At 45.2% G+C, this 24,305-nt stretch overlaps 1 protein-coding gene across 1 annotated transcript in view; it reads right to left on the reverse strand.

The window, feature by feature from the left end:
* Positions 1–24,305, reverse strand: part of LOC146860159 (uncharacterized) — a 330,246-nt gene that overhangs the window by 210,981 nt on the left and 94,960 nt on the right. The window contains exons 7-8 of the mRNA XM_085646318.1: positions 23,201–23,221; positions 21,156–21,241 (exon numbers count right to left, since the gene is read on the reverse strand). Coding sequence (XP_085502444.1) covers positions 21,156–21,241; positions 23,201–23,221 — 107 coding nt within the window. The remainder of the gene's footprint in view (positions 1–21,155; positions 21,242–23,200; positions 23,222–24,305) is intronic.

A 24,305-nucleotide genomic window follows, 5' to 3' on the forward strand; every position in this document is an offset into this window, starting at 1 on the left:
ACACCTCTTTAATGCAGAACCCTTATCACTTTTCACAAAATACAGAACCCCGAAGTAGGTGTGTAAACGGGCGTACAGGTGAGAGAACGTAAGTGTATCCCTACACCAACTATAGAAGGGCCTCACAAGATCAAGGTAAGACAAATCAAGCTGAAAATGCTGTTTCCTTTTCTATCACAGCAATGGTTCAGAGCCCACGCTCCCCACGGGAACCATGAGGCTTTATATTTAGCCTTTTTAACGTGAGTCCTTGAGCGCTCTTTATTTGTTTGTCTCTGTCTAAACTTTTACAAATATACGCGCACTGCACTAGAAATGTTTGATAGCAGTGTGAATCATCACGTATGCCCTTCTTGTATTGCCAACAGACAGGCACAACTAATGCACGTGATGCGAGAATATTAATAATAATTCTTTTCGCCAAATCAACAATGCATGCCCTATACATGGATTGAGACATGCAAAAACCACCCTCAACAACCCACAATAGACTGCATGCAACAACTCACATTGCATGTCGCATACCATAATAAGTGAGCGTGGAGAGTTAATGGGAATAATTCCAATAGAAAGTTTCTTTTTTCGGATTTTACTTTTACAGATCCGAATCATCCTTCAAGAACGGCTTGAAGGCACAACAAACTACTCTCTAATAAAGGTGTAGTACACAGAGGTTCAGGGTGTGGGTGCACCTTAGCGAGTGCAGACCCCCCGTTCCTCAAATTCCTGGTCCTGACGAAAACCTAAGAATTACTAGAAAGGTTGAAACATGTTGACCACACACACATACCAACACTGATATCACTGGCCATTAATACCAGTTACGATATCTATTCACAGGTTTTAATCGTGCCAAGTGGCTTCATATTAAATTATTAGGAAGCATACTGCTGACACTTTTAATATATCACTTTTATTTTTCATCATTCACGTTTTCACTCACCTACACACACGAAAACCCGCTCCGCTGGAATTCCAGGCGTCGAAGCACACCCTGACGGCATTCGGCGGTCAGGGTGGGACCCAGATGATGAAGCATGTCACCAACCAGGTTGGTGAGTGATGGGTCTTTTTCCAAATAGTAAATTCTTTTGCCCTGAATTATTCCTTTCTCTATCTCTCCCCCTTCTTTTCGATTGCATCTTTTTCGACTGCATCTCTCTCCCTCCTTTGTTTTATGCCCATAGCATACACCATTAGACCACTGACTGCAGTTGAATCAAGATGTGCTCAGATCAAAAGGGAGGGGGTGGCCATCAGGTGGCCGTGCCAGCACTTTGACATCTATTTCTCTGGGCACAAGTTCCGAGTGATCACAGACCAAAAAAACACTGGTGCCATTGTTTGGAGGATCTGCAAGTAGTGGCTCACCTTGCATTGAGAGGTGGGCAGTACAGCTTCAATACTACAACTTTGACATTGTGTACAGACCTGGGGCCAATAATACGGCTGATTAATTGTCTTGTTATCCTCTAGCAGTGGATCCAAGTCAACAACGAGAGGTGGACATGGGGGCAGAGGTGTTTGTCAAGCAACTCTACGAGGCAGTATGTCCTCGTGCACTGTCGCTGGCAGAGATCGCGGAGGCCACCGGCGCGAACGCATGCCTCACAGCTGTCAGGACGGCACTGAGGGACCACAAGTGGAAGAGTTTTGTGGAAGGGGTGAGTGGAGTAATGGACCAGGAGAAAGAGGCCAGAATGGGCGTCTGGGGATGTTGGGACGAGCAAAGTGAGAGTGGGCAAGGAGTAATCCTAAGAGGTGTGCGGATCATGAAGCCATCGGAGCTGTGGCAGAGGACAGTGGAACTCGCCCACCAAGGTCATCAAGGGATTGAGAAAACAAAGGCAAGATTGAGGGCAAAGTATGGTGCCCGGGAGTGGACAGGATGGTCGAGGAGAAAGTCAGGGGCTGTCATGTCTGCATCATAACCGGAAGTGACATGCCTGCAACGCCTGTGATAACTGAACCACCCAGCAGGAAGCCATGGGTGAATGTAAGCATGGACTCTGGAAGCTTCCCGGATGGGAAGTTTACCTTGGTAATGGTGGACAGCTACTCGAAGTTCCCTGTGATATAAGTGGTGAAGTCTACAGCATTTGAGTCCATCAAGGCAGCCATGGAAAATATATTTGCGCTGCTGGGGACACCGGAGGAAATACGCACTGACAATGGGACCCCTTTCAAGGAGTTTATGCAGCACTACAACATCCGACACCGGAAGGTGACTCCCCAGTGGCTCCTGGCCAATGTGGAATAGCAAGATTTATGAGGACAATCAACAAGGCAGTAAGGATTGGAAAGGATATGAAGGAAGATCTGGAGATGTGTTTACATTGGTTCCTGAGGGCCTATCGGCAAATGCCGCACAGCACAACAGGGTGCTCCCCTATTGGGCTAATAATGAAAAGAGAAGTAAGGGATGTGGTGCCGGCTAGTGAGCAATGGGTTGCCAGCGCATTGGACAGTGACACGGCACAGATAATACGAAAGAAGAACAATAACAAGGCCAGTCAGATGAGAAGAGCGAAGGTGGTGCAACTGTGCCCCGGAGACAGAGTGGTGGTGAAAGATTGACACCCGGGTGGATGTTTTGGACTCCCTTCGAGCATGCGACGTGGGAGGTCGTCGAGGTACAGGGCACCATGGTCACAGTGAGGCAAGGTGATAGGACACTGGCAAGGAATATGTCATGGTTCAAGAGGCTAACAAGAAATGGAGCGAAATTTCATTCCAAGCCGGACGCACTGCACAATCCATATTTCTTAATGAGAATGCCATAATTTTATCCATGTTTATATCCAGTTTATTGAACTTATTTCAAACTATTATAATGCTTATTTCCTTTTGTCATGTTACATGTGAGGCGCTTATGTATCATAAGCTTCAAATGTGGCAGATAAGCCCATCCAGGCCTTTTTCCACAGCATGGCACATACATAATACATCCTTTGTGATTGATCTTGTTTACCCAATGCATTTCGGCTTTTCCATAAGCCTTCGTCAGGGGTTCACTACAAGTTTGAAAAAACCAACGTTAAATTGTGAATTCAAACTTCTACATATACACAATGTACAACAGGTCATCGAAGAAAATCATCAAAAACAGGAAATATGCTGTGTTTTTACAATACATTCCATACCCAACGTTTTCCCTCTAAGTGCGTAAATGCACACTGTCAACAGGTGCCCTAGGTAACCTCTATCGGAAACTTAACCCTTCAGTATTTTACCACATTCTAATCAGGAACTCACCAAAACCATAACCCTTATCCTCATGTTAGACCATATCGCCTGTTAAACGTTCCCCATCAACCAAACGATGTAAACTGTCCCCCATACCTTCATTCTCTTTTAGTATGATCTCCTTCACAGCGCGATACTTCTGCGTTTAAAGCAGTGCTACACCCAATAATGTCATCAGCGTTATTAGCTCATGTGACTGAAACTCCTCCCATCCTGATCGGCCTATCATCTTCATCTAACCATTTGGTTCCGCCTTCATTACTACAAGTCCCATAAGGCGCTATTTCTGTTAACTCGATTTCCTTAATTAAAAGTAACAACTTTAATTCGAGTACAATCACCTGTTCCCCGTTATCGTTAAATTACCTTGAACACCTCAACTGAACACCCCGCCCGCCCGTGAATGATAATTACATACGTCGGTAATGAAAAAATCCATATCAACTTTTACAATTTTCAGCACATTGTGTGTATTAAAAATATACTCGGTTTAAACACTCAGTGTTAATGTATAGTCCAAACTCAACAATCATCCGTATGTTGTCTTCAAAAATGTTTCATAAACTTCCACTTTAAAGGATCGGATGTTGTTGTCGTCGTCTCACATGTAACTTTTTTTGGTTTGTTCACCATTTTTATCTTCATCATCCATGGGTGCAACTTATCCAAGAGCAGACAGTATTCAGAATGGATTCAAGAATGGATTCAAGAGGCTGCCACATCAGGAAGAAGAGGGCAGCCAAAGAGGGGGCCTAGAGAGCGTGCCAATGCGAGCACCAGAAGAAGGAGAGCAGAAGTCGACAAGAGTGGAAGAAGAAAAGGCAGGCTCTGAGATGAAACCAAGGGAAGCGGCGGTCCAGGGCAAAGGATATGCCAAAGTGCCTGAAAGGGGGCATCCATATTGGCTGAGAGCCAATCCGCAACCGAGCCAGAGTTGAGAGACTTTATGTGCTGAGTGCCAGAGGGCACGAAGAGATGGTTGTACAACCTAAGAACTCTATTCTATATTACTTGTTTTAGTTTGTTTTATTTGTTTGTTATTTTAGTTTGTTGTGTTCCTCTTGGTTGGTTGGGAGGGATGTAGTGAGCCACCCGGCCACGTCTACATTGTATCTGCCAGCAACCCTCTCCGCCGGGCGCGGTCCAGGGGTATACACAAAGGTGCCGTCAGTGCTCGGGCTGTCGTCACGGAGAGAGCAAACGGTGTGGCTCGTGATTGTGTGATTACGCTGCAGCACTAGGCCACAACTAGCCCCCAAACCCCCCCAAGTCTACACTCCTCACACACGCTCTGGAACAAGCTAGACCCATACATTCAATAGGTGAAACCCCCATATTGCCATGCTGCTCACATTGCTCAGTCACAAAGCACAAGCATTTCTTCAGCACACCTTCTCTTACATGCATTTAGACTGAGCTTAAATCTTAAACTGAATATTACAAATGTGCACCTAAAACCAACCTAAGGTCAGCCTTGCTTTGCCTCTCCTCCTCTCTCCCTATTGGTGCAATCATCAACAGCGCTTCAGATGTAACCGTGAGGTAGACGTGTTCTAACTATGCTTAAAAAGCCTACACAACTCCTGTTGCAATGTCTGTATGATGAGTTTATGTATTTTCTTTGGAAAATTCATGAAAACATTTGAAATATAAAAAAAATACCAATACAACGATAGAAGAACACGGGCGGCTGCTGCAGAGCAGCGCCCACGTGCACGAGCAGCGGCAGAAATGCAGAATGCATTATCAATTATTGTTGTGGCAAGTAACTGTTTTATTGTTTATTGTTTAGTTGAGTAAGTCTTTGGTAACACTAAAGGCACAGTAATTTGCATCACTGAAACAAACATATAATCAGGTGCGTGCATTTAAAAGTAGAAGTGCTTCCTTCTTGTTATTTTGTCTTATGTAAAGCGGGACAGAAGAATGTGCTTCGGGCCTGTAGTTGGCTTCGCTGTTGCACGTGTCCCAAGGATTCTTCCTACAAATGTTGTGTGAAAACGCTGACACCTAGTGGGCATTAACAGAAAGTGCCTAACAAATGTATTTCAATTTTTGCATTGGGTTTCAAAAGGGAAAATAATCGTCACGACCTCGTTATGTGATGGTCCCACTGATCGTTGCTGCTCCTGCGGGTTTAACAAACAAGCATTAGCAATGCAATAAGACTCGCATTACCGCGAGTTTAAGCTATTCGCATTGTAAATGACAATGCATTTTATGTTTTAAAAACGAAAATAAAAGGCATTGTTATTTTCAATGTCAGTAGCTGAAACTCGCGTAAATGCGAGACCTTTTGCATGCAAATGCGTGTTAGATTAGTGAGTAGAAACGCTCCATTTGGCCCGCACGGCAAATAAATTGAATAAACCAGCACGGCTGCTAAAGTGAAAGTGGACCGCGCTGCAAATAAAAAACAAGCATTTACAATGCAATGGGTCTCGCATTTACGCGAGTTTGAGCTATTCACATTGCAAATAACAATGCCTTTTATTTGTGTTTTCGTTTTTCAATCATAAATAAAAGGCATCGTCATTTACAATGCCAATAGCTTAAACTCGCGTAAAATATGGGGGGTGGGGGGTTGTTTAGAAGCAGAGCAGTAGATAAGGAGGCAAGGCCCTGCGTACTGGTGGAAAGTGAGCGTGTGGCCCAATGGCGGGCAGTGTTGGGACGTGTGCTTTACGTGCAGCCGAGTCCTTTTCCCTGGGCTTGCGGATGCGGTGTTGCTGAGCGTTTGATACACTTGTGCCGTTAATTAGTGCGGCGGCTCGGACTGCGTGAATGAGTTGGAAAACAACAAGAGTTTGCCGGCAGATGGAAGGCACAGTGAGGGAGTAGGCTAGGCTACCAGTGTTTTAGAGGGAGGGGGCTACTTGTTGCAGTGAAGGTTCGCAGTGGATTTCCATGTGCAGGCCTGTCTTATAGCGATATGGAGCATCCTGCAGCTTCAGAGGCAGAAGTGCGGCGAACCGTAGTTGGGGAAATATTGTAAGTATGAGATGTACGTTTTTTAATAGTTTTCAGTAACATATTTAGTGCTTATGGCGCTGTGCATAGGCAGCTGCGGGGTAAAATTATGCAATTATATGGGTGTACGGTAGAGTGGAGAAAAGGGTGGTAAGGGCAAACAGTGGGAAACTTGGATAAATAAGCTGTGATATGAAAGCGTAAAGTAATGGACAATATTTTTTTTATATGTAGTGCGTTTGTGCTGTATGTAAGTTGCTAGCGTACAGTTTCCCTATGTTGAGTCTAGGGTGAGGCGCATGGATAATGGGGCGCGAGGGGGGTATGCAGCCAGGGCTAGGGAGTAAGGAGGAGATGCTGTTAGACCATTGGAGAGGCTCTGCAGGGGTTGATCAGGTTATCGGCAGCGGGTAGCAGGGAGCCTCGGGGGGGTGAGTGGTGGCCCGGGAGTTAGCCTATTGAAGATTTTTTAGAGCCAACATATTCCCGGGGGAGTTGGGTGGTATCTGGCACATCTGATCCACCCGGTGAACTTTGTGGGGCGGCGGTGGACTGAGAGCATTTGGGGGTACACATGTGATATGGCGGTTAGCCTGCACTTTTATAACCGGGGGTGAGGTGAGGAGGGTTGGCGCCTGGAGGAGAGTTAATCTACAGCGGAGCAATAGGTAAGGAGGCAATGCCCAGCGTACTGGTGGAAAATAAGTGGTGCCCCGTGGTGGGTAGAGTTTTAGGAGTTACGCTTAATGTGCAGCCGAGACGTTTTTCTTGTGCTTGCGGAAGTGGTGTTGCTGAGGGTTGGATATACTTGTACTTTTGGTAGGTGCGGTGACTTGGACTGCATAAGTAACTTGCAAAGTAGCAAGAGTTTGCCGGCAGATGGGAGGCCGGTGAAGGAATCAGCTAGGCTACCGCTGTTTGAGAGTGGGTGTGTACGTCTTGCGGCAAAGGTTCACGGCAATTTGCTAGGGGCAGGGCAGTTAACAGTGATACAGAGCATCTTGCAGCCTATGAGGCAGAAGTGTGGCGGACCGGAGTCGGGTAAATATCGTAAGTAAAGATGTACGTATGGTAATACTTATTGCCAACATATTTAGTGCTTATGGCGCTTTGCATAGATAGCTGTGGGGTAAAAGTATGCTATTATATGGGTGCAGGGTAGAGTGGGAGAAGGGGGATAAGGGCAAACAGTGGGAAACTTTCATAAACAAGACAAGCCCGGTGGAGCGTGGCGCGCGCGCGCTTGGGGGCGGGGGAGCGCATTCCAGGCGGGGGAGCGGACCCTTTGAAGTGCTCCTAAAAGGCGGATTGCATGGCGGCACGATGCGCGTGATTGTGCGCGTGCTAGCCATGCAATCCGCTTTTTGGGAGCACTTTTCAAACCCGCTTTCTATAGTCTCGACCTTGCGATCGCTTACGCGATAGCAAGGTCGAGACCTAAAAATAGTGCTTACTGACTTATGAAGGAGGCCGTGTAACGCCACAAGTAAAAGATCCAGTCCTCATGAGAGGTAACAAATGGCGACAGGGCAGTAACAAGAAGGAACTAACGCCTCATTATCAATCAGAAACCAGCATTTACCAAGGACAATGAAACCAGCAAATTTAAAATATGGCCGGGAGAAGGGGAGGCTTCCACAGCATACTATACTACTGCGTGCCTCTCAGAGCGAGCAGCGCATTCGGGCTGCCACTAGGCTCGACCTAAAAAATAAAAAACGCAGATGAATTGTACAAAGGAGTTCGGCAGTGAGAGCTGATAATCACGCTAACCAAAAACAGACTGGCTATGCACAAATGCAGTGTTTGCCAGTGAAGTAACTGGTAAACAACAAAGGGCAGTGGAAGGGGAGACCGCCTCTAGCACCCGCCCATGCAGGCCTAATGGGGGTTCCACAGTCATGAGGGACAATAGTAATAAAAGCTAGAGCATGACGGGCGGAGTTACTCCTACCCGAGCCGGGTGCGCCCAGCGAGTAACCCGTTCTCCATGTGCCGTCTCATCATTTGCTCCCGGGCGCTGCTTTCCACGTGAGCCGAGGGCCCAAAGTCTCTCAGTACTCACTGCCCTAAGAGCCGCCATCACAGCGGCGATAAAGTGGGGGGTGGCCCATATCAGACTCCACTGATATGCAGCAGGCAGTGTGGCCGTGGAAGCCATGCTTGTTGTTCTCCTCATGAATTGTGGCAGCTGACAGGCCTGAAGTATTGCTGGTGGTGCTTGTGCCATGTGCACAGCTGCAGCCCGTGTGTACAGCAACAATGATACGCACCAGATGACGAGGTCAGTGCTCAAGAATTCAATAAAGACAGAACAGCGTAAGACGACTAAAGCGGTATACTGCTCTGTGGGGAAGAGAATGCCTTCATTATAACCGCTCCCCACACCAAAGCAGGCGCACTGGGCACTACAGGTTGTTGTAAACAAGTAAAGGCTGGCCCTCGACCCATGGCAGAGGAGTGCTTCATCCCACACCATAGATTGCTTCATCATTGACGCAGAATGCCTAGAACTGCCAATGAGACACCTGAAGAACGGCAGCGGGCACTCCTCCTCCACCCAGAAGGGAAAGGCATTCACAAACTCTTCAAAACAATCAAAGAGGTGACTCCAGAGACATACGTCACACTTGAGCCGCCCTCATTGCTCATTTTGAATGCATGGCCAACCAAGATTATGAAAACTTCATTTTCAGACAAGCCAGACAAGGCCGAGGAGTCACTAGACACATTTATGCCAGACTAAAAGAGCTCGCCAGCACATGCACATTTGCTGATGAGAGAGACTAAATCTATGGGAAAACATCCTGCAGAAGCCAGGTAAACTGTTAAGAGACATTCTGACTTTAGGACGATTCTAACAGCTATCGAAGGCCCCTACCTCCCACACAGAGGCAGTGCTACAACAGGTAGTAAAAGTAGAGCCTGTCAACACAGTCGCACCCAGACGAGGGCCAGAGAATCCCAAGAAGACACCTTAAACCCCAAGGACATGCAGGTATTGTGAAGGAGTCACCGAATCAAGGATCGCCCGGCAAAAGGGAAAAAATGTGCCGCATGCAGGAAATACAACTACTTTGTGAGGGCCTGCCAGCCAGGCAAGAACCCAAAACCCAATCCGACAGTGAACACCTTACCGGAGACAACGAATCACATGAATTATGACTAGGTCACAGAGCATACACTACACTCCAGGGGATTGGCAAGACGAAAGCTGGTTTCTCCTGATGGACGAGTTAGTAGAAATAACTGTGAGATCCTGTCCTTGGTGCTAAGCGGCTGTGGCCCCAGACCCACTGGCACCTGTCATCACAGAGAGTGGGCACCGGCAACCATGGGTCTGTGTGAGTCTGGATTTTGGGTGTCCAGAAGGCCGATATACCTTTGACGACTACGCAAAGTAACCTGAGGTCGAGATCGTTAATATCCAAGGAGCCAGTGATGTACTTCCCAAACTGGAAAAAATTATGGCCAACCACGGACTCCTCCAAGAACTCTAGAGGGACAATTGCTCGCCATTTCAGAATCAGAAAGTAGTGACACTTAACCTTTGATCACTGAACATTAAACATAAGGTGGTCACCTCAATATGGCCCCAAGCTAAGGGGGACGTTGAGAGATTCATGAGGACGTGAGCAAAGTAATTCAAATAGCCCATGCCAACAAGCAGCCTCTAGAATGGGCTATTTACTCCTTCGTGAGGGAGTAGTAGTAGACTCTCGACACAACAATGTGGCAAGCTCTGGGTCACCTTATTATGGGATGTGTTGTCAATGACTACCCCACACTACCCTCAGTGAAAAGTCCCACAGATGGATGACTGGCAAACCCTACAGCGGTGGAAACAACTAATGTCAGAGCCAGCACATGGAGATGTGCCAAAGCATCAGACATAAAAGTAGGGGACTATGCACTGATCAGAGATAGATTTCTGGGGGGCAAGTTCAGGCTCCTGTTTGAACAACACCAATGGGTGGTCACTCAGAGGTACGGCACCAAGATCACTGCCAGGAGGGGCAATGAAGAGGCTACCTTTAACATATTACATTTTGAGGAACTCCACAGAATGCCAACTCCAGAGGCAGGAGTCGAGGAGCAGGCTGACGAAGAGACGAGGGACAAGAGGAGGAATCGACAGGCCTCGATCCAAGGAGAAGTCAAAGAGAGACATCACCAGCACCCGAGATGACTGTCGGACCAGGGATCAGCCCCATTTCAGACTAACTCACCACACAACCCGAGGTGAGGGTTCTGTGCTCCACCGATAGCTCGAGTAGTTAAGAAGAATGGAGCAGGTATCACCTCCGGTGAAACCCAGCACCGCCAACGTGACAGAGACCATGTCATGTGACTGCATACCTGTGGCAGCTCACAATGAGACAGTCTTGTACCCTATACGACATGAACATTACAACTACCTGTGGGGTAGCCCCGCACAAGGTTTGTTTTTATCCCTCCTATGTCCAGTTGTTAGTTGGTTACGTGTTTTGGTTTGGGTTTTTCTTTTGTAGTGGGTGAGGAATGTAGTGGTTGTCATTGAGGTAACTGGTAAACACCAAAAGATAGTGGGAGAGGAGGTCGCAAATGTCACCCGCCCATGTGGGCATAATGGAGGGTCCAAAAGTGGGAGAAATATAATAAAAGCTAGAGCATGACGTGCTGAGTTAGTCCTACCCAGTTGCGCCCAGCATGTAACAAGTCTCCATCTCCTGTCTCATCATTAAGTCCCGCCTGCTGCCTGCCACAAAGACCAAGGGACCAGAGCCTCATACCTCTCAGTGCTCCTGAGCCACCATCACAACATACATACCAACATTTTAAATGTTTAAAGTGGAGATTTTCAAAAAACATGTTGAGAGAATGTATTTCCCCCATTGACACACTTTGAATCAGAGGCAATTTTAGGTGGGCCAGCTAGCCTAAGGCTATTTTTGGCTAAAAAAAAATCTGGAGTCTCCGCCTGAATGGAGTTTGTTGTCATTTATGTTTGTATGGCCCCCCGCCTATGCATCGCTAGGTCGGGCTCCATAGAGGTAGCTGTTTCGGCCTCAGAGATGAGAGATGAGACCAACTGCCACACTTGCCAACATTCTGTCACCAAAAATAAAATTCAAAACCACAAATGATCTTTCTGCAGACATCATCAGGACTAACGTCATAACCGTTGACCATTGATGAAATCATTGGAAATGTGTGTGAAAAAGAGCTGGAAAGGACGTGCCAGTTTAATGTGTAGGAAGGGGTAAAACTGTGTGCCTGCGTCATCAGGGGCACACCCGAGCCATCTCAGAGGTTTTGTAATTTAAAATGTAGGCAACATTATTGGCTTTCCCAGCTATAGTTTTTCAAATGAATGTATCATGCCTGGTAGAAATGTGTGTTTGTTGCCAAAATAATGTTTCTACAGTTGTTCGTTTTCATAATTATTAACTGAAGTGAAAGTAAGGAGATTCCTTGCAAAATATATGAAAAAGTTCTGATATAGTTTCAAAACAACAATAAAAGGGCCATTTAAAAGGGCAATGGGCGTTAGGAAATTGGCTATTGGCGTATTTGCAGAAAAAGTAGTATAGTCCCAAGCCAGCTTACGTCTTGTGGCTTCATAGAAGGGATTCAGCAGGGTACGGTAATTAATTAATGCTTTGAGACAGTTCCAGATTTCCCTTTGCCCTTTTAGCCTTGCCCCACTGTTGCTGCAGAATAGGATGTTACAATATTTGACATTCAGACAATGTAAGTTGGGTGTGTAAATGTAAGAAATGGGCAATGAGCGCGCAACAAAGGTGATTTCGAGACTTACCTTCGGTTACACAAAAATCAAAACTTTAGCCATTTGAAGGTTGCAAGAGTGCTACTTACTTGGCTTGATTTTGTACAACAGGAGCTGATCAGCTACTACACCTCACCCCCTGCCCGAATTATTTTCATTTTTTTCTTGCTCTTTGCGTGCACAGTTGTGAGCGTGCTGTACCCCTAAAATCTTACATCTGAATAACACTCCCACCGGTTGGGTGGGTCGGGGACAGTGTTAACCTCAATTTCACAATGGCAAAGCGGGGGGGGGGGGAGGGGGAGCAGGTGGAACAGTCTGCTTTGGGTGGCACAAGTTTGGGAGGTGGTGGCCCCCTCACGCTCTCATGTACGGCCGTCACGGGAGAGATCGGTAGCCCCCCACTCTTACATTCGGCCGCTGCGGGCATCAAACGCAGGAGCCTCCACAGGCGGCAAAAGGCCTAGCTACGCCACTGCTATTTCATGAGGCAATGTGTCCCAAGATTAGGTACAAAGCTGCATTAAAAAAAATATAATCGAATAACAAAAGACCGACTCAATAAGTGAGTTCTAGGGCGTACTTAATTTTTTTAAAACTTTATTACAAAAATGTTAAAGGTACAATACAGAAATATTTAAGCATAGATGCAGCAAATCTCATTTAAATGCATAAAGTCTTTGCCATGAAGGCTCTCAGTAATAGGGCAATACCGAATTCTAATCGAAATTTGGCTAGGTCCCAAATATGCAGCAAAACCAGTAAGAAATCATCCACTTTAACATAGGAAAGGTGTCTGACCCACTCCCAAAATAAAGGGTTTATATCGGAAATTTCCTCAAGGAATATCAGAGAAACTGTAGAACCATTGAGGCTTTTGCAAAGAAATACATTTTGTATAAATCAGAATAAGAATGTTAAAATTATCATACAGCCCTACCACCTAAGCACTGACCCAGTAAATTAATACCGAGTCAGCCATTCAGTCCTAATGTCATCCGGAAGTGCCGGAACAAACTACTTATATATACTGCCCCGTCTGGGGCCAGAACCCCTGCCCCTTTCTAGCAAACCCCCAGAACTTACTCCCCTCTGGCCAGACCAACACCCAAGGCCCGATGCCAGGTCTTTGATCCTACTACCTGCCCTATGTACTGCACTAGCTGCCAGTTTGATAGCTCCTCTAGCTCCCAGCAGCGGGCAGGCTCTGACCATCTTACCTGCGCAGAGGCACCATGCCCCCCTGCATATGCCGAAGCTGATTTTCAAATACCGAATGAATTTTGCTGTTTCAGCCTCAACTGCCGCCCCCTTCCCAAACACCAGCTGCATCTATTAAACTTTCCTGCTAATACTGATCCTGATGTGGTTTTCTTTACCGAAACCTGGCTTCATGATGGGTCCATGCCTGCTGTGATCGCTGCACTCCCGGACAACTTTGCGGTGTTCGGTATTAATAGACCCCATTAAATAGGCGGCGGCGGTATCGCCATTGTCTTTAAGAAACTCAACAATTGTCAAATCGAGGAACTCCTGATTCCTAACTGTGAAGTCATACTCTTCTCTATCCCTTTCTCCCTCAAATTCACCTTTTCGGGTGCTCTTATTTTTCGCCCTCAGGACCTTCTAACAATTGAGGTGCATCTCTTGCTGACTCACTGGCCCCCCCATATTCTCCGGGTGGCAAATTTCTCAGTGCATGGTGAGCTCAACTTTCATCTTGAGGACTCCAATAATAAATCGCCATTAGTTCTCATAGAAGACTTGAAGACTCTTAACCTCCAGCTTAATAACTCTTCACCTACTCACTCAGTAGGACACCTCTTGGACCCAATGTTTTCCAATCTGTCTACCTTCTCTGCTGCACTTCCTATTCAACTCAGCTGGTCTGACCACTTTGCTTTTCTTTTTATCATCACCTCTGTCCTGGTCCTTTTTACTCGACCTACTTTAACGCCAAAATCCAGGAATTTGTTCAAATTTGATATGCCAGTGTTAAATGAGCACTCTTAAACACAATCCCTTGCCTTGTATCCCAACCCGACCCTGATCAAATTTCTGTGCATCACTGGCTTTTAGAGGCTATTAAATCTACCTTTCCCCTGTCAGCCAAACCTCAACTAAGAGTACATCCTCCCGCCCCTGGTTCACAGACTCCCTCAAACAAGATAAAAAACATTGCAAAGTTTTAGAAAGGCAATGGAGGGAGCACTACGCGCCAGAGGCTAAGCTAGTTTACCCGACAGCACTGAAAAAATGCATTGCTCTGTGTAGATCAGACTGCGCTACTTTCTTTACGGAACAGATTACGAATTCTCAACACTGGCAAAAATCCCCATTTAAGGTTGTGAAACAACTTTCAGCAGCTAGTATTTCTCTGCCTTCTCCTTCACTCTCACTACATCAGTGCAACAAGCTTGCGTACTTTTTTCTTAATAAAGTAGAGTCTATTCACCGCCAGCTTGATTCCGACTCTTCCCATCAAGGTAACTTTATCTTTCATGCTGCTTCTCATGCTGATCAGGCTGATATACTCCCTAAGGCTACCTCTTCTGACGAGACTCGACAAACCGGGGCCTGGCTCCCTCTAGACTTGGTCACTCTTCAATCTTCGCTGGGAACTATCAAGTCCAGCTCCCCACTTGACCCTCTTCCCCATCCAAGCTCAGACTCCTGGACGAGTCAGTCCTTAATGTGATTCTTAATCTTCTCAACACCGCCTTAAGCTCTGGTCTAGTTCTACAGAACTGGAAAAATGCTTTAGTTGTCGCCCTACTGAAAAAGACCCGTTTTGATCCTCGCTGCTACTTATCATCCTATTTCCCTCCTTTCTGTCTTCTCTAAAGTCCTGGAAAGGCAAATCAACTCCCAACACTCCTCTCACGTGGCTACTCACAATCTATTTCATCCGTCACAATCTGACTTTCGATCTGGTAACAGCACCGAATCAGCTTTGCTTGGGGTCACTGAATATCTCAGACAACAGCTTGATTGTGGTTGCACGGCAGCTCTCATTTTACTGGATCTGAGCGCGGCATTTGAAAAGGAGTCACATTCCATCTTGATTGATTGTCTTGAAGCCTCAGGCATTGTGGGTGTGGCCTTGTGGTGGCTGATCTCTTTTTAAAAGATCGCTCGTTCTAAGTCTTCTCACAAACCACTAAATCAAATCTAGTAGCTCTAACTTCAGGAGTGACGCAGGGCTCGATTTTAAGCCCTCTTCTTTTTAATCTCTACGTTTGCCCTCTGGCAGACATTGCGGAGAAGTCGGGACGGACTAGTTTTTCCTACTCAGATGATACCCAGATCATCTTCTCTCTTTCAGCTGCTCAGCATCAGGACTCTTCCTTGCTCCAGCTCCCACTGAGCAATATCTCTTTGTGGATGTCCAGAAACGCCGTGAAGCTGAACGGTACTAAAACTGAGGTCCTCATTTTGGGAAACAACCCCGAACTTTCTTTGGGAATTACCCATTAGCCTGACACTCTAGGACATTTACCGTCTCCGGTCTCTAAAGTGAAGAACCTCGGTTTTATTATTGACAACAATCTCTCCCTCAGAGCCCAGGTGTCTGTGTCACCGCGACCTGCTTTGTGGTTCTCAAGTGGCTAAAAAAAATCCTCTGAGTAATTCCACCTGCCGCCCAGAGAACAGTAATGCAGGCGTTGGTGATTTCCAGACATGACAATGGCAATGTGTGGTGATGCCTCGGTGTGAGGTCATATAGAGTGTTCATCAGGGCCTTTGGCTATGAGTGTTCTCGGTGCGGCAGTTGCTCCTGGTGCCTTGGGACGCTGCTGACCAAGGCGGCTCTCTGTACCTGTCCAACTTCAAATAAATTGTAGATGGAACTGAACTTTGAGCAATCGAAGTTACAGGTCATTCTAAAAATGCAGCCGCCTGCCTTCTTTTCCAGGTGCCTCGATATGCCTCAGTCTCACCGCTGCTCCATCAAATCCATTGGCTCAAGGTAAACAAATGCGTTGAGTTTAAGGCCGTATGCTACATGTTCTGGGCCAAACATGGACTGGCGCCCCCCTACATACAAAGTCTGGTCAAACCCTACTTGCCCACTTGACAGCTGAGATCAGCAAGCTTCTCTCTATTTTCTGTTTCCAGAGTCTGTCTCACTCGTATGAGAGGCCGCTCTCTCGCCTATCTTTGCCCCAAACTGTGGAACTCTCTTCCGTTGCAATTTAGGTTATCTAATTCGCTTTTAGCCTTCCGTAAGAAATTAAAGACCTTCCTTTACAACTAACCATAACCCGTTCTGTGCTCCTTCTGCAATGTGTGGCTTGCGTATGGCCCTGCTCTGCACCAGAAAACCTTGTTGTGTAGCTGTGCGCCTTATAAATCTATGAATAAATAAATAAATAACAATGAACCCTTGTCAATAAATATAATATTGCATACAAGCGGAAGATTCTTGAAAAAATATTACATTAGTGAGCCCAAGCTAGTGAGAATAGTGTCATTCACAAATAAACAATCATCATTTACTTGACTATGTACTGCAGAAATAAATAACAGTTAATATGACATTCATTTGAAAAAGATAGTGTTGAGATCTAATTGAGGCCTACTTAGCATAAGCCAGGAAAATACACTGTACCAATTCATAATAAAATAGTTTCAAAGGCAATAGTATCATGTCAGTGCACATGTGTGTATTCAAGTGTAGATTACTATTCTGTATATACTATACACTGTTAATAATTACATCTTTTGATTAATACACAAAAGCTTCCTCACAGTAATGGTTCTTTCAGGGCCTAAAAAGTAGTGGACAGTCATTTAATCAGGTATGCTGTAGGGCTGCCTGAAATGTAGTAGCCTACTTCCTAAATTAGTAAGTTTGGCAAGTATGTATTGCATGAATGTCGCATCGGAGGCAGGTAACATGAGTAACTGGTATTTATTGAACAAAGTTACTAAGCAATAGGCAGCTGTCACAGGTAAACATAGCTCCTCCCAACCACCTTGTAATACATTTCTCCCTCTCGCTCTCTTGAGAAGGTTGACATCGCTGAGCCTCAACATCCTACTACCGAACAGAGAAAGTAAGGCTACCCAGGCAGGACACGTATGGCCACACAAGGCACCTCCCCCTTTGCCAACAATAAAGTAAACATAAGAAATGAGAAAAAACAAAAAAAAGTGCAAAACTATGAAAATAAAACACTTAAAAACAATTCACTCTTAATCTCTTCTTAGAGTATGGTAGTGCTATACAATTTCATCTGTAAATAAATCAAACTAGATACATGAAAAGCAGCAACAAGAAATCAACCTACAATGTAATCACTGAATTTGGACGGTACTTTAGAATTTAGTTTTTCACGTTGAATGGTTAACTTAGACTGGTCGATACCCTGATGAGGAGCATGATTTCCAGGGACCGCTACTTCATTATCAACAGTATGAGGGATTGTGTTTCCCAAATCTACACGTACATAGTTCCACCACTGTCCATTAGACAACTTTACAGCAAATAGGGAAATAGCTTGTACAGGGCAGCTGTCCTACTGATTCTGCTTTGATATCTAGTCTAATTGGGTTGATCTTTTCAATAAAAAATGTGGAAAGCTGTTCGCGTAACAGTAAGCGGAGGGTAGTCTCCCCATATGGCAAGATTTTACTATACGTATTAGGAGCGCGTGTAAGTGAAATCAAAAGATATTTTGTTTAGCAAACTTAATTATTTTATAATATTCTGTGGCTTGTATAGTACATTTTTATTTTACTTCCTTTTTAGAAGTTATAGGCCATTGTAGTTCACTTTTCAAAGTTCTAATTTACTTTTTGTGAGTGCCTCAGTGAACCAAAGATTTATTATCCTTCGCATAGATTTGGACACATCTTCATTGGCAGAGTATCAAAAAAGAACTTCAAAATACGGTTGTAAAATGTATCGAGTTATTTGTTAGGGTTGAGGGCATCATTCGCTTGAGGCTGATTATTAATTTTTAGGCAAGCTTTGCTTCCTATATCATGAGGTGGAAATCCTTTCCAGGAATGTGTGCACTTTCGAAGAAGCGACATGAAGGCAAAAAGGCAGGGCAAAACGATCTGTGCAAGACATGGGAATTAAATCCGGACACTAATGTTTCTCAAAATTAGGAAACATAGGGTCAATTAAAAGACCAGCAGAATGAGTGGGGAGTACAGAGGTAAGTTTAAAGTTAGACATTTTATGTGTACTTTAAAATGGAATACATATCCAATTGATGCTTCTAGCCACACATTTAAGTCTCCTAGGACAATTAACCTATACTCGTGAAGACAAAGTGAGCCTAGCTGTTCACAGAACTGGTAAAAATGAAACAGCCATGACTGGCGCAGTCTGTAAATCAAGAGAAAAGTTGCTTGCAACTTGTTGACATCATATATTAGAATAAGACCATTGCTGATCTGTGAAATTGAATTTTCTATTATTGAAAGTCAATCTAGTTTGACTTAAGTGTATGCAAACAATGTTTACATCCTTTTAATAAATTAACATATCTCCACTAAGCAGTAGAGAGGGAGGTGAGGCAGGCATGCTGATGTGCATGCGGACCGGAAAGAAAGTTCTACCACTACCCTCATCTCCCCCCTCCCCCCACCCCCAGCTACCTCCCTGGTGAAAATTATGAAAAAGTTTGCTCCAGTTATTAGTCCAGTTCTCTAAGCTTTGTAATCTTTTTTAGCAATAGTGGAGAAGTGTGGCTCAATGATTAGAGCGGCAGACCCTGATGCAGAGGTCTAGCCCGGTACCAGGGTTCAATTCCCCGCCTCGGTGGGTCTTGGGCCAAAAATTCCATGGACCTGATAATTCTCGCCTCGGTGCCATTCCAATCATGGAGTCCCACTCTGCAACTCTGGGCCATAGCTTGCTTAATCTCCACAACGGCCCCCACAACGCTAAGGATGCCTGGCCTCCACTTTGGGGGTGCCCAGGAGTGGACGCCTCACAGGGAAAGCCAGGATGGGTTCCACAGTGGTATTCGTACAAGCGCCTTGAGACCCTTGCGGGTGAGTAGTGCGCTATACAAGTATCAATTTACATTTAATAGTGATTGAGATTTAGAAGAAATCTCTAGTTATACCACTGCTAAAAAAATCCTGTACTCGCCAATAATAGGGGTATTTCCTTGCTGCCTTCTCTTGCTAAGGTCCTTGAAAGTTTAGTTAAATCACAACTTTCCACTTCCCTGGAGCTTAACTGTTGCCTGGATCTGGAACAATCGATTTTCACCCTTCCTTTGTAAAGGAAACAGTTCGATCTGGAATTTCTAATGAACTATGCATGTAAAAGGGGAGGCTGCCATTATTTTGTTGCCCCTTTCAGCAGCATTGGATATGGTTTCCCCACCCATCCTCCTACATTGATTTTGAGGGACTGGGCTGGGTAGCTTTGACCTCAAGTGACTTGACTCCTGTTTCAAAGATCTGTTCCAAACAGTGTAACTTTCTACATTGCAATCAGATTTTAAAACCATCACTTGTGGGGTTCCTCGGGTCCTTGCCTTGAGTCACACTCTTTTCAAACATGATACAGCCCCATTCGTTTCTCTGATGCAATTCTTCGATCTCAGACGTTTTCCTACGGTGACGATACCAAACTCAATCTGAATCTTTATGTAGATACATTTTCTTTTCAAACTCATTTCAGAGACTGCATACTTGCCATTGCCCTTTGGATGGATGCTGTACCTTTCTTCTGTTTTGGTCTCACCTGTTTGGGGTCCAGATTGGCAGCCTAAAGAGCTGGGCTCTGCCCTTCCTCCTCAGTCAATTGCCCACAACTTATCATTTCCGATTCCCATCCAACCTTCAAGGAACATATTAATATGTTGATATCCACCTACTTTCTTCTCTTAAATGTTCTGAGAAAAGTATTAATTTCCTTCCATCCAATTACCAGAACCTGGTGGTCCAGGCCTTCATTTTTTTTTATATCTGAGACGGACTACTGAAACTCTTTTTTGGAGCGGTTCTGGGATATCTTGCATCATCTCTAGATTGTCTAAGCCTCTGCAGCCAACCTTAGAATGAAATTGAAAAAGCGTGTACACATATATAATTATTTCAAGGCACTTACAATGTCTACCAATTCGGAAACGCAACCTTTTAACATCTTTGAGTACATGTCATCGCCTGTTTAAATCTTTGTGCATGTGTTATCGAGCTGATCCTCAGTAGGTTTTTTACGGCTATTTTGCAAAATCTCTCCATTTAAAGCTCCCCAAGTTCCTAAGTTCAGACGAGCTAAGTGGTGGAACAGTCGACTCTTTTTCACTCCACTCGACAACTTCCCTTCATTATTCTCGCGAGCTACTGAACATATTTCTCTTCTCACTGGCTTAAACACTGGAATGCCTTAAGTCCATTACCATTAGGACCAGGATACCTGGTTCCTGGATAATTGAGATCTCTAGAATTAAAAAATGAATCATCAACCAGAACACATCATGTACTCAGTTTATGGCTCCATCGCTGTCATTAAAGCCAATTTTTCAATTCCTCCTTTTACATATATTTCTAACAGAATTATAATATGTTAGAGCATCCCCAGCCAGACACAAATGAGGGCTGGGAGCACAGGGCCTGCGGCACCTGTCCCTCGTAAGCCCTCTCATGCGTTTGTATGGGCTGCTCATTGGGGACTGCAGGATTTACTAACCCAATCCCAAACTCACTTGCAGGGCCTGTGCCTTTAACGAGGACTCTGGAGGGGTGGAGGGGGCTCATCTCTCTAGTAAGGGCCTTGTTCTCACACTGCCTCTCAAGTCCTAAAACTGAAAAAAGAGCCTGGGTTTGACCTTCTCCTACTAATGACCAATTAGCTAAGATCTTAACTGGCAAATTCTGCAGCAGTGCATTTCTAGAATAACCTTGCCAGGCTTTCACGTGGTTTGTTTGGAAAATCAAACAAAATCATTTATTCCCAAAAAGCGTTTATTAAATATTTTATTTATAGAATCTTTTTACTTTAGAAACGAAGCAACAAAATACAGATAGGGAAATTCAAGGGCAGGGAAACAAATTCATGAAGAGAGGAGTCTACAAGTACTTCACTTCATGGATCCATTGCAGTGCAGCTCCCCCAGAGCACCATCATTGTAGAGACAGTGATAAATGAGCCCTTATGTGTCCACCAATCTCTGAAGTTCTCTGTCCCACATACCTTCCTGCGCCTGCAAGAGTTTGTTGGTCAACCGCATGATGTCATCCCTGGCCTGCTCCATTGATTTCTCCAATTTCTTGCGGCTCCTGTAAGGCAAAGCCCAGAGGTCATTCACTGTACAGCCTCCACATGGATATACTGTGGATCTAAACAGAAGGCGCAGGATGGCCACACTAAAGGAAACAAACAGACATGTGAGTCTTAGGGAGCTAATGTGCTTTATTAGGACCAAATTATCAACCGTGGAACCAGGAGACTTTCACACTGGTATAAAAACATGGGAACATTTAAAAAGCATAAAATGATATGTGCCTTTTAATTTGAAATTTGCATTGTGAGCCTATAACCGTCATGTTTAGGCAGCAGTAGGTTTCTTTTTTTTTCTTTTTATTTTCGCAGCATGTGCTTTAATGGAAAAAAATTAACCGCAGCACCAGCCTGCCAAGGCCAGACCTACTCGCTTTACCAATGCATGATTCTGTCTAGCATTCACCGCAATATCATATGGAGGGTGTTCCAGTAGATGAAATAATATACTCCATGCACATGCATGGAGCTCCATTAGGGGAATGGAGGGGCGGACAAATGGGTGGTGGGTAAAAAAACAACAAAAAAAACTTATCTGCCCGACCCCTTCCTCGCTGTACGTCTTCATCCTGCAGCGTGAGCCTTTGATAAGTGCCTTACCCAATTCTGTCGCTGCTCGCGTGCTGTGAGAGCAGCACCCTGATTGGAGGGAATGGCCTCCCTCGCTGCTCCCAAGGACACTGGAGCCCTGCACTTTTCGAAGTGTGCATGTCTGGCTGGCTATAGCAAGACGGACGGCCAAAAAGACATGTACACTTTGAAAAGTGCCCAGGCAGCCCTCCCTCCTCCCTGCTGCAACTCAGAGTGGCCCGCCCCTGTACTGACAAGAGCATAAGAACGGGGTTATATTGAAAAATAAACTGGTAATAAACCAACTTCATTACCATTTTATTTTTCAATTCCGGGGCATGGAGGGGCATTTCAACCAGTGGGGAGACGCTTCTCCACTCAAACGAAGGACCGCCCCTGCATTATTGCCTGGTCCACCATTAAGCTAAAGAAAAGACCGAAAGCACACAAAGAGGCTTACTACTACAAGAGAAAGGTGAAATACAAAAATGGAATGGCTAGGAAAATTCCACTAGCCAAAATGGACATATTTTAGTCTTCCACTTAGAATCGGTTTGTGGTAAATCTTTTTTGACGCAGGGATGGGAATGGAAACTATGTCTGGTGAACTCAAGACAGCTGATGTGAGCAATAAAGCAGTGGTATTGCTAGCCTTATCCTTCAAGTGATTACCAACCAAAACCACCCACCAAAAAATAATAGAAACACTCATCTCACAACTCTGCACAAGGTATTCTGTGTTTAGTAAGTGGTGTAGAATTCAGGCATGTACTCGGCTATGTAAATTGGGGTTTAAGGATGCTGTGACCTTCGTAAACTCCGGGGGAGTCTGAGAGAAAGCAAACACGGGGGATGGAAAGGTTGTGGATTGAGACACCAGATGCTTCTTGTGCATTGCATTGCACATTCAGGGAGAATGGCATGGTGAGCAAAAAACACGATGGATTTAGGCCCAGATCTCTGTACTGGGGTGAATGTATGACATTGTTCTGCATTCTGTCCATCAACTGTTGTTTTTGCATTTGTCACCCCAAGTGGGACGGGTATGCCCAGACGTGGGTCCGTGCTCTCCATGCCACTGGAATCAAGCTATCCTGGCTGAAGAGGGGTGAAACCCCCAAACTGGTCCTAGGATGCTTGTTTCCAGTTCAGGAAGGACCTGACTTGGCAGTTCGGGCTGGACTGTTCTCATGAGGCACAGGGTCAAGACTGATTTGCATATGGCTGAGTTCAAACTGGAATGGCATGGTGAGCAAAAAAAACAATGAATTTAGGCCCAGATCTCTGTACTGGGGTGAATGTATGACATTGTTCTGCATTCTGTCCATCAACTGTTGTTTTTACATTCAGGGAGAAGCCATTCTTGAGTACTCACATGCATTACTTACTTGTCATCTGCAGACTTCTTGCTGAAAGAAAGCAGAAAAACATGTCATCAGTATCCTCCCATCTGGGGCTTCACTCTGAACAAGACTGTGGGAAATCAGGAGTAAACCATGGCTCGATAGTGGTTGGAGAATTTGATGCTAACAAATTAGGATCCAGCCAAAGTGCTGTGCAATCACTCGTTCAACCTGGCATAGTGGTGAGTATTGTGGGCACAAAAGACCCACCCTCTATTTACAAAAAGAAATGCATGACAGATATTGACAATGTTTCTGTGAGTAGAGTTCTAGATCAATATCTCAGGAAATGACCAGGCCCATTCAGTCATGTGCCTTTATCTGGAACGGTTGTCTTCAGGGTGAGATCAGTTTAAAAGGCGAGGCAAAGCTGATTGAAGGGATCACTTCTAAGAGTGAGAAGACAAGGAAGTCCTAATGTATAGAATAGACCTTTTTCCAGGTGCATCAACTCTAGGGCTGGGATATAATTTACTATCAAATCATCCACATTTCATCTTGACCCTTCATTTGGGTATACAGGCAGGAAAGTGAGATTAGGTTTAATATACATTTCACCAGTGGAGACTGCTACTTAATGGGGGTGGCAGGTCGTTGACTCATAATTGCAGGAAGCAAGAAGCACACAAGCTCCCCTAACCAATCACAAAGCTGCTGTTTCCAGCATGACAGCAGCACTGTGATTGGTCTGAGCACCGCAGTTTGGCGCTCAGACAGGTACTGGAAGCCTGTGCATGTTCTCCACCATGGCTGTGCAATTCAGCCGGGTGGGGAACATGCTAAGTGTGCATGACTGTTTGGCTAGCCCAAGACAGTCATGCACACTTAGAGAGAGCCCACCACTCCTTCCCCTGCTGTGGCCATCCCAGCCCACCTGCACCTACGTCAGTACGGATAAATAAAATGATAATAACAGTGCATTATTAGCATTTTATCTTTCCTTTTTGAATTGCTCACAGAGTAGTGGGATGACGCTCCTCCGCCTGAGCAGAGGAACCGCTGCTGCACATCACCTAAGACCACTTGTCAACAAGGGCCAGCCCTTAGGGCGATATGGGTGCTCACTTGCAATGTTTTCTCTGCAGAGGCA

Source organism: Triturus cristatus, chromosome 3_1 (assembly GCF_964204655.1).
Source record: "Triturus cristatus chromosome 3_1, aTriCri1.1, whole genome shotgun sequence".
NCBI lineage: Eukaryota > Metazoa > Chordata > Amphibia > Caudata > Salamandridae > Triturus > Triturus cristatus.